The sequence below is a fragment of the Neomonachus schauinslandi genome, chromosome 2 (assembly GCF_002201575.2).
Source record: "Neomonachus schauinslandi chromosome 2, ASM220157v2, whole genome shotgun sequence".
Taxonomy (NCBI): domain Eukaryota; kingdom Metazoa; phylum Chordata; class Mammalia; order Carnivora; family Phocidae; genus Neomonachus; species Neomonachus schauinslandi.
In genome coordinates, this window is record NC_058404.1 from 79,193,123 (window position 1) to 79,204,870 (window position 11,748).

Sequence of the window (11,748 nt, forward strand, 5' to 3'; positions counted from 1 at the left end):
TCATGTAAATTATAAAAATATAACTAATTTGTGTGTGTTGATTTTATATCCTGAAACTTTGCTGAATTTATTATTTGTAACATTTTTATGTGGAATCTTTAGGGCTTCTAAATACATGATGATGATGTCTTTGAACAGAGATAATTTTACTTCTTCATTTCTAGTTTTGATGCCCTTTATTTTTCTTGCCTGATTGCTTCATTTAGAACTTCCAGTGACTATGTTGAATGAAGGTAGTGAAAGTGGGTGTCCTTGTTTTGTTCCTGATCTTAGTGGAAGAGCTTTCAGTCAGTCACATTTTATTTACATGGAACCTTTAAAGGATTTTTAAAAACCATTTTTGGTTATAAAAACAATTAGCAGACAATGTGTTCTGTGTGAAGGATTAGTTATTATAGTGGGAAACAACTTATGTAAAACTACCAACTCCTGGGCGCCTGGGTGGCTCAGTTGGTTAAGCGACTGCCTTCGGCTCGGGTCATGATCCTGGAGTCCCGGGATCGAGTCCCGCATCGGGCTCCCTGCTCAGCGGGGAGCCTGCTTCTCCCTCTGACCCTCCCCCCCCTCATGCTCTCTCTCTCTCTCATTCTCTCTCAAATAAATAAATAAAATCTTTAAAAAAAAAAAAAGCTACCAACTCCTCTTCCCCGTGTTTCTTGGTAGGGGGAGGAGTCCTATTGGCAGTTTGAGTGGGACAGTTTTGTTTTGTTTTTGTTTTTGTTTGTTTGTTTTTTACAGTTGTCCTATGGATTGCAGGATGTTTGGCATCTCTGGGCAGTAAATGCTAGTAGCGCCCGTAATCATTGTTTTAACCCAGTATTCTTTTTTCTTTTTAATTCTTATGTTAATCCCCATATATTACATCATTAGTTTTAGATGTAGTGTTCCATGATTCATTGTTTGTGCATAACACCCAGTGCTCCATGCAGAATGTGCCCTTCTCAATACCCACCACCAGGCTAACCCATCCTCCCACCCCCCTCCCCCTAACCCAGTATTCTTTCAAATACCTCCTGAGTAACAGTGGGGAACCAGTGGTTCTTTCCTTTAGCCCAAGCTGTGGTACAACCTCCTTACCTGGATGGATAGGCTTATCTTGATTCTGGGGACAGAGGTATGCAGATGCTCTCACACAGGCCTCCTCTTTAGCCTCTAACAGAGGGGAGGTCTCATGACTGGTGAAAGGGTGAAATTAGTGATTGGGAGAATAGATTATATCTGGGATAAGGACATCTCTCTCACTGGAACTCCTCCCAGCACCCTCCCCAAAAAAAAAGCAAGGGAAAACGAGTCATTTCACAGACTTAAGTATTTAGTTTCTAATTACTTTTGTAGTTGTCTTAAAATGTTTAGTCATACTAAAAATACAGGAGAAAGTTTAAACGCTTGGTACTTTTTTTTTTTAATTTAAACCCATTTAAAAACATCTTGTGTTGGGTCACAAGGAAACTGAAGAATTTCTTCTCTTCAGAATTTTTGCCATTTATGGTTAGACTTTTGAGTTGGGACGTATTTTTTCACTCCTAAAGGCACAGATGGTTCAGAAGTGTTATTTGGCTGTGCAGAGGATTCCATTGAGGAGTCTGGCAGCTCCAGTGGTACAAGTGACAACAAAACAATGTCAGTAAAGCTAAGCAGAGTTGCAAGGCATTACTGTTTTATCTAAACATAACTAAGAAGCATTCCTGTTAGTGACAGTAATATTGAGTTAAGGATTTGTCAAGATTTTAGATTAAAATAGTAGGACCATGGCCTTTTAAAATAATTTTCATATACTGCCTTTGTGTAATATTTATCTCTGGCATGGTCATAGTACTTGATTCAGCCTTTTCTGACTTTTTAAGTTTCAGCAGATAAAATATTGATATTTTGTTTAGTCTGATTTTCTGAAATGATTTGAGGTATTGCCCTCCCTTCCTCTTTCCCATAGATTTTTATGGTTAGAGGTTGACTTTTAACCTATATGCTTTTTCAGCTTGCAGATTTCATAGTACAGTACCCTCTTGTGGTTATCTGGGGATGGAGGGAATTAGTCAAGCAGCATAAAGCTCTGTGGCTAGTTTGTCATTTGAGATCTTGTGCTCTTGAAAGAAAAATTAGATCTGGTTCCATTTAAGTGGATCACAATTAGCAGATAACTTCAGAAAAATTTAGTAACATGAATTTTCAGAATTAAACCTTACCCATTTGAGGGAAACAGGTTTCTCCAGTTTTTTGGAAGATAAATTTTTATCTGGTTTGCTAAAGACATAGATGGGAATTTTGTTAAGAGCTGTGTAATTTTACTAATTGTAGAGATTAATTTCTACTAGAATTTACCTAAAATACTAGAAGTTGATAGGAAAGCAGTAATGAAAATAAGCAAAGCATTGGGGTCAGGATGGAGCCCTTTTTAAGGCTGATCTGTAATATATAAGACTTATTACAACATAAATAATCATGTACTTATATTTACTGAAGAGAGACTATCCTGGTTTAGGATCATGACTTGTCTCAATCAGTCTAATGCCATTATATTTAGGAATCATCTCTAACTCTCCTTGCTGATTTTATGTTCTTCAGATGACCTGATTATGACATGGCTTCTGATTAGCTAGTTAATCTTTAGGGAGAGCTGTTAGAAGAATAGTTTTTTAGGGGCACCTGGGTGGCTCAGTCAGTTGGGCGTCTACCTTCAGCTCAGATCGTGATCCCAGGGTCCCGGGATCGAGCCCTGCGTCGGGCTCCCTGCTCAGTGGGGAGCCTGCTTCTCTCTCTCCCTCTGCCCCTCTCCCCTGCTTGTGCGCTCTCTCTCTCTCAAATAAATAAAAAAAATCTTAAAAAAAAAAGAACAGTCTTATTGTAAACTTTTCCATCAACTTTTTATTTTGAAATATTTCAAAATTTCAAACTTAAGAAAAACTGCAAGAATAGTAACAGTGAATACAAGACTGTTGTTTTGTCTTTATAACCTTCACTCTTACTTTAACATTTAGTGTGTGTCTCCTTAGAACAAAGGCTTCCCCCCCCCTACATATCACAGTTAGATCACACTCAGGAAACTTAGCATTGATAAAATATTATTATTTAATATATAGTCTATATTAAAATTTCCCCTGCTGTCCCGGTAATATCCTATATTTCTTTTTTCTCCCAATCTAGGTTCTAATCAAGGGTCCTGCATTGCATTTAGTTGTCATGTCTTGTTATAGTTTGTCATTCTGGTTTTAGATACAGTATTTTTAAATGGTTGAGAGAATCAGTTTAGTAAAAACCAGAAGAATTAATGATTTGAAACTAAGAGAAGTGCCAAAGTGGTTTTGAGGAATGGGTGTTTTATAATTTGTCAAGATTTTAATGACCTATTCAGGGAAACTACATAGCATAAAATTTTAGTAACTTGTAGGAAGTATTTTTTTTTTAGATCACACAAATGTCTTGGCAAAACCAAACCTCAGCCTTGTGTTATTATAAATAGATCCTTACTAACTCTATGTATTTAAGAGGAAAAATTTACTATTAAGATACGAAGTCCACTTGTCTATAAATAGCTTGTCCTAGAACTTCAGGTGGAAACCAGCTTAGAATATTCAGTAAAAATGAGGGATTTAATGTGTGATTGTAAATGTGGCAAATGAAAATAATGACTTGGTTTAAAGTCCTTTAAAGTATCCTCCAAGTCTGCTTCATTTGATGGTAGTAAGTGACCCACTCACCCCCTCATGCTTCTCACAGCTGAGGTGTGAGGAAATAAAACTGTATAGGTGAACATAGGAGCTGTCTTGGCTTAAGAGCCCTAAATTTCACATAGGAACTAATACCTTCCATGGGTGTAGCAATAGGAACACTTGGTTACAAGATACACCACCCTCAGGGAAGCCCAAAGATGATACAGCTTCCCATCAGGTGCTTATAGTTTGTTCATAGTTCTCTGAGTCTAAATGTGCTCTACCTTATATTAAGACGCAATTTAAAAAAATCTTTATCCTAAGCAGTGTTGCTGATCACACTAAGACAGCTGACATTCCACCTTTATGGGATTTCCAGGGAAACAAAAGGTGAACCCAAGATCAGTTGTAGGAGGAGAATGGGTTTTGTTAACCCTTTACTCACACTCTTCCTCATTCTTTACTAGAACATTTGGATTTTTAATTAGATTTTTTTCTTTCAGTGTTTAACTTTTTATTTTGAAATAATTTCAAGCTTACAGAAAAGTTAAAAAATAGTACAAAGAACTTTTAACAACAGCAACAAAAAAGAACTTTTAACATATACCTTATACCCAGATGCACAAGTTGTTATATTTTGCCACATTTGCTTTATTAGTCTCTCTGAACTATTTAGAGTAAGTTCCAGATATCATGTTCTTTTAACCCCTAAATATTTTGGTGTATATTTCTAAGAACAAGGATATTCATTTACATAACCATCATACAGTTGTCAAAATCAGGAAGGATGGCCACAATACCTTTATCTAGTGTATAGTCTTACTTAGATTTCACCATTTGTTGCAATAATAGCCATTATAGCTTTTGTTTCTGGTTCAGAATCCAGTTGAGGATCACACATGGCATTTAGTTGTCCTTTCTTTTTTTTTTTTTTTTAAAGATTTTATTTATTTATTTGACAGAGAGAGAAACCAGATGAGAGGGGGGAGGGTCAGAGGGCGAAGCCGACTCCCTGCCAAGCAGGGAGCCCGATGCGGGACTCGATCCCGGGACTCCAGGATCATGACCTGAGCCGAAGGCAGTTGCCTAACCAACTGAGCCACCCAGGCGCGCTAGTTGTCCTTTCTCTTTAGTCTCCTTAATTCTGGAACAGTTCCTGAGTTTTTCTTACATTAACCGTTTTGAAGAGTGTAGGCCATTTATTTTGTAGAATGTTCCTCATGCTTTGTTTTGTTCTTAATTAGATTTGGATTATCCATTTTAGAGAGGAAGTTACAGAAGTTTTGTCATATTAGGAGGCACATAGTATTGCTTTATCCCATTATTGTTGATGTTAATTTAGATCAGTTGGTTTAAGTTGTATCCACCAGGTTTTTCCACAGTAAATTGCTGTGTTTCCCTTTGTAATGAGTATGTCATTGGGAGGGGGGCAGTACTTTGAGACTTTGTAATCTTTTTCCTAATAAAACTTTCACTCACTAGTTTTAATATCCATTGATGACTCTTCCTAAATCTTAAAGACATATCCATCCAGCCAACTGGTTATTTTTCTCTTTCATGGATCAGCAGCCACCTTGACTTGTTGGGAAATTATTTCCAGTGGTTTACCACTCTGAACTACCAGCCAATAACATAAAGTCTATTAGATTATGTACAATCTGTAGCTCGCCGATTCATTACGATTTAGTTACTGGTATTTATAAAAACGTAGGGAATCAAGATGCTTTTTAAAAGATTTTTCCTTCTCTAGGTGTTTGCTACAATCTGGAGGCAAGATCTTTCCTCAGTATGTGCTGATGTTTGGGTTGCTTGTAGAATCACAGACACTGGTAGAAGAGAGTGCTGTTCAAGGAACAGAACGCACTCTTGGATTAAATATAGCACCTTTTATTAATCAATTTCAGGTAAGTGTTTAGAAGTTCAGCTGGGTGGCTGTTACCCACCATCTACATTATCTTTTTCTGTAGTTTTATCGAGTCACTGTGTTTAGCTGGATTAGGATGGTAATCAGTTTCCTAGAGCAAAGGAATTTATGAGTGAAAATGAATCCAGAGATTAAAATAGCCAAGGAATTCTGTTGTTCCTACTGACAAAAGTCTATAGATATTCCTCTGAACCATTGTTACAAGTGAAAAATAGGGTCCTAGGTTTAGTCTTAGGAAAAAGGGTGCTTCTTGTCTAAAACAGAAGCAGCCAGAAGAAGACCTGCATTCTAAACTTGAACCCTTAATTACATTTAAACCTCAGGCTAGCAGGCCATAGGTTACTGTAAGCAGCTAATGTCTAGATAGTCAGACTGCTGTGAGTAGGAATGCAGGAGCCTAGGAAACTGGAGCTCAAGGCAAAGGGGTTAGTTGTTATTTGGGAAACAAGGACTCAAGATTTAGTGCTGGCAAAGGCATTAGCAGGAGAATACAAATTTTTAAGTTAAAATTGTGTGAGTGGATGAAGTGTCTAGGGGAAGAGGTTTGGGGTTGAAGACAGGTAGGAAGTAAGTGGAATACTGATGTGTAAGCGAAAGCAGAATTTTGGGAAGTAGGATTTGTGTGCAGATTTAAAGAAGTGATATCTCAAACTTTTATCTAACAGCTATGCATAGTAAGCCTTTGAATATGCAGTGAGATCTATGAACAGTACTTGATCAACAAATGTAAGTTTGTTGAGAAAATGCTCTTTTTCCAGGGCTGGCTAAATGAGATCTTAGAGTTTGTTTAATCTCAGATTTTTGGAGAGTTTAATAAGGAGAATACACTTAGCAGAAGACAGATGTTTAGGGGCACCTGGCTGTTTCAGTTGGAGGAGTGTGTGACTCTTAATCTCAGAATCTACATGTTGGGTATAGAGATTACTAAAAAATAAATCAACTTTAAAAAAAAGAAGTTTTAGTTGTTTGTGTGGTTCAAAAATACCACCATCTCCTTTCTAGCTTATTCCCTCTTGATGTTGGTGTCAACAATTGTTTGATTCCATCAGAATCTATGGTATTTTGATCCCTCCATCTTTTCACTGTATTTTCTGTTTTAGATCCTCCTTCCTTAATAGTTTGTATTCCATGGTCCATGTACTTTTCAAATATCCCTTCTCTTCAGTTTTTCTACTGGCCTGGGAAGATCCTACCTTGGTTAAATCCAGCTTTCTGCCCTCTCTATGCCAGTACTCCTACAGTTGAATATGCAGACTTTGGTCTCACTTCAGCCTGTGACTACTCATCCCAAGAGGCAACTTGCCTGGTAGTTTTACATTTTCTGGTCCACCTACCCATTTTCTTAGATGATATTGTCTCTTCTTTTCTAATATGATAATTATCTGTTACACAGACAACTGAGTGAACCAATGAAACAAAATGAGAGGTGGTAAAATTATACAGTAGTCCTCCCTTATCTATGGGGGATACTTTCCAAGACCCACAATGAAAACCACCGATAGTACTGAACCTATCTATACTGTTTTTCCCTAAACATACACCTATGATAAAGTCTAGTTTATAAGTTAGGTAGAGTAAGAGATAACAATAACTAAAAATAGAATAATTATAATGTACTGTAATAAAACTTATGGGATGTGGTCTCTCTTTCAAAATAGCTTATTGTACCGTATTCACCCTTCTTGTGATGACATGAGATGATAAAATGCCTACCTAGTGAGATTATGTGATGGGAATGATAGAGGCGTTAGGTTACTATTGACTTGACAGTTTGTCAGGAGGAGGATCCTCTGCTTCCGGACCTTGGTTGACTGCTGGTAACAAACCATGGAAAGTGAAATCACAGATAAACGGGACTACTGTACAGAAAACAACAGAAATTCATTCTTTCAACAAATGTCTGCCATATATATGCTACTTTACTTTAGGTTTTGGGAATATAGCTGTGAATCTAAGATAAGTTCCTGCACTCCTGGAGCTAGGATTCAAATTGACAAACAAGAGATAGATAATAAACAAGTAAAAAAATGAGAATGATGATGGTTAAAAGTGCTATGGACATAAAGCAGGTTAAGAGGGAATGGGGGTAGGTGATACACTATTTTATATAGGTGATAACTAAGGAAAGGACTCATGAATAAGTGATATTTAGGTAGGGAACTGAAGAAATAAGGAAGCAAGCCATAAACAAGTCAAAGGAGCAAAAAGTGCAATGGCCTGAGGGAGGAGCATGACTGGAGTGTTCAGAAACAGCAGGTCAGATGAAAGATGCAGTCAGAAAAGTATTAGGAGCTAGATCTTGTAGAGCCTTTGGTTCTATAAAGACTTTGACTCTGAAAGGGGTGGAAGACACCTGGAGGGTGTTGAACAAAGGAATGACATGGTATATCTTGTTTTGAAAGTTATGTTTTGAAAGAAGTAAACCACCTGTGAGAGCAGGCAAAGGCATTACCGCAGTAATCCAGGTGAGAGGTGGTAGTGACTTAGGTGTTCCAATTGTAGAGACATTTGAAGATAGGTTGTGGTATATTGGGTGTAGGGTACAAGAGCACCTGGAAGGATAGTTACCATCTACTGAAATGGGGAAAATAGCAGGAGGATCAGGTTGTGTTTATGTGTTTGCGGGATCATTGAACAATAGGATAAGAATTCAGAGAAAGATTGAGGCTAGAGATAAAATTTGGTACTTAAATTTGGTAGATGATATTTAAAGCCTGAGTGAAATCACCTTGGGGGTATATAGAAAGAACTGAACTCTAGAGAATTCATGAAATGATGAGTTCTAGATGGGAAATGTAAGAATTAGCACAGATGCCAGGAGTGGCCAGGAGGCTAGGTTGAGAAACAGGAGTGAGGACAGACTATGAGGGATTAGAAGTCATATGATGAGAGGTAACAGGAATCTAGAGCTTCTTCTGGTGACTGATACAAACGAGGATAAAGGGCAGTGAGTCCTGGAAATGGCATGGAACTACTGTGTTTTTATGGCAGAGAAGGTTGGATGCCTTCAAGGATGCCCAGGGAGAAGTTGGTAGATCTGTGTCCACTGTTTCACCATGCACAGTTGCTCTCTAATATTTTACTCAAAGGGAAGAGGGTGCTTTCAAAACAAGTTTCCTTTTTATTTCAAATGAAGAGGCTAAAAGTTACTAGTAGGAACGTTCCATTGATATTAAAATTGATGGAACACATTATAGCAGTGGCTCTCAACTTCGACTGAACTTTCAGAACTACTGATATCTGGACCCCAACTCCAGATCTATCTAAGGTGTGGCCTGAGCAGTTGGGGCTTTTAAAAAGCTCTTTAGCGGGCACCTGGGTGGCTCAGATGGTTAAGCGTCTGCCTTCGGCTCAGGTCATGATCCCAGGGTCCTGGGATCGAGTCCTGCATTGGGCTCTCTGCTCCTTGGGAGCCTGCTTCTCCCTCTGCCTCTCTCTCTCTCTCTCTCTGTCTCTCATGAATAAATAAATAAAATCTTTAAAAAAAAAAAAAGCTCTTCAGCTGATTTTAACTTGCAGCTAAAGTTGAGAACCATTGCTTTCTAGAAATAAACTTTATTTTCCAAATAAAATCCACTATTAATTGGTTGAATTTGGCATATTTTCTCAAATAATACAGTAATTTAATATTGTACTATTTGCTTATTAGTTCGTCTTTCACACATAAGCATATCCTGGGTTTAAAATTTTTGGAGCTGTTTGGCTTAAGTAAAAATTTAATTTGCGTTCATCCAAGCAAAGAATTTGTAGATAATTGAAACCATAGCAAATTATTTAACCTGCCTAAACCTTGGTTTGTTCATTCTTATAAAACTGGAATCATGAAACTGCTTATGCCTTAAGGTTGATAAGGGAATTAAATGAGGTATTAGATGTAAAAAGCGTATCATACTGATGCAAGTATGAAGTAAGTACCTGAGGGTACTTGGCCACAAAAAAGAATTGAGTAAAAGTGAAAAATTTGTACTTTGTCTAGGTACCTATACGCGTATTTTTGGATCTGTCCTCATTGCCCTGTATACCTTTAAGCAAGCCAGTGGAACTCTTAAGACTAGATTTAATGACTCCATATTTGAACACCTCTAACAGAGAAGTAAAGGTAATACAAAATGATTATTCTTGTCATATTCAGAATTATCTTAAGCTAGGTAATACTTCATGTACACAAAATAGTATTAGCCACTTTTTTTGACGATTTAAATGTTATTTTTTTTCCTAAACAATATCCAAAAATGAGCTTGGGTAAATACTAGTGAATACAATAGATTGGTATTAATTTGAATTGGGTGATTAAATTTTATAAAATTTGGAGCTAAAATTGACTAAAAAGACATACTTATCCAAGTCTATTTACTCTGATGAAATTTTCATGATTTCTTAATTTTCATAGGTACACATTTGTAAATCTGGACAAGTGACTGCCATTCCCTTTTGGTATCATATGTACCTTGATGACGAGATTAGGTTGGATACTTCAAGTGACGCCTCCCACTGGAAACAAGCTGCAGTTGTTTTAGATAATCCCATCCAGGTGGAAATGGGAGAGGAATTAGTACTAAATGTCCAGCACCACAAAAGCAATGTCAGCATCACAGTAAAGCAGTGAAGAGCAGTTTTCTAATGAAAAACTGTCCAGGTAGAGCAGCAAGTACACAGTTCTGGTCTGAATTAGTAGTGGGATTGTAATCATAAAATGGGGATACGTGTAAAGATTTAATTCCTTTTAATGGTCAAATATTTTTTTTAAATTAATAAAGTATATTTAAAAGATTCTAAAGAGGAGCATTATTACAAAGATATTGCTGCAGACTTCCTTTCCAAAAAAGGCTGTCATTAATTTTTCAAGTTAGCGAAGTTTGTTTTTATTGCTTGGTTATACTTAAAATGGTTTCAATTTTGTTTAATAGAACTAAAGCTATAAAGATAAGGGATTTGAGCCCCATCTTCATTGTCCTGTGCCAGTAAGTAAAGCAAAACTTTTAATTTTTAAGGCATCTTGGCTTTTTTTAAGTCTAAACTTCTTAATTGGGATACATCAGAAAGTTGGGGCTTCCACTAAAGACTGAGGGTTATGGTTACCTGTAAATTCCAAGCTTGCTTCTTTTAAATACCGTACTTTTGAAACTCCTTGGGTTTTTGTGTTTTGAGAATGCAAACTTTTGAATTAAGAATTTAAGCTATCAGCTGAGTTTGTTGAGAGAGTAAAAGTTAGGGATGAAGTAAAATCTCTAAGAGGCAGCATTTTTCCTGGTCTACTTTGGCAAAGAAAATTAAACTGGTAAATTCAAGAAAGCGCTAAACCTAAACCAGTTTTTTTAAAGTTTTGATCTGGATGCACAGTAAGAAATATATAATAATTGGCCCAATTTTTAAAGACTTGCAACAGGGAGATTAATAAGGAAGATTATCGTGCCTTGTATATACTGTGTGCTCTTTTTAAGTAAGCCACAAAGAAAATAAGATGCACCTTCTCTCTACATTGCCTATTCTCATTGCCTCTAGTATTATACTACCCTGCTTTACCTTCAATAGAAATGTTTGTAAGAGTGGACGGAATAAAGACTTTGCATCTAATTACTGTGAACCAGTACATAAATGTGAATGTGTGCATAAATATATGAAGCAAAGATTTTGAGAAAATATTTATTCTTGCTATTTGTAACATCCTACTCTAGCACTTTCTAGATTTTCAGTAAATAATGTTAAAGATGACCCAGTGGGTTGTGATTAGCAATTAGAGAAACTCCATCCTAAGTAATAAATGTCTCCGAAATAGCACCTGCATGTCTGCTGGCTGTGGTTTAATGAATAATTAAGACTACTCAGCCTAGCTTTGTTTGCTGACCCCCTTAATAGCACAGAGGAAAAGTAGGCTCCATTGCTATCACAAGTTTCTTATTTATTCTCCTAGTCTTCTACCCAGCTTATTCTTTTCATCTCAAAGTCATGGATAATCTATTACTAGTGTTGTAAATAGGATTTTTAGGTAGTAGTTGCTTTAAAGATTAGTATCGGGTCCTAGCTATTTCTCCTAAAGGAATAGAAGATACAGGTATCTTTCATTGTAGGTATATAATTTTTAACCTTTAATCTTTTTGGACTTATTTTTTGCTGTGCCTCTAATTAAGAACTTTTTTGTAAAAACATTAAGGGTTTATGTTTAAAGAATGAGAGACA

General features: G+C 36.7%; 1 protein-coding gene across 1 annotated transcript in view; it reads left to right on the forward strand.

Moving 5' to 3' along the window:
- Positions 1-10,555, forward strand: part of PRMT9 (protein arginine methyltransferase 9) — a 37,423-nt gene extending 26,868 nt beyond the window's left edge. Inside the window, exons 10-12 of the mRNA XM_021698769.2 lie at positions 5,398-5,551; positions 9,548-9,670; positions 9,962-10,555. Of these exons, the coding sequence (XP_021554444.1) occupies positions 5,398-5,551; positions 9,548-9,670; positions 9,962-10,177 (493 nt within the window). The 3' untranslated portion in view covers positions 10,178-10,555. The remainder of the gene's footprint in view (positions 1-5,397; positions 5,552-9,547; positions 9,671-9,961) is intronic.
- Positions 10,556-11,748: the final 1,193 nt, after the last annotated feature.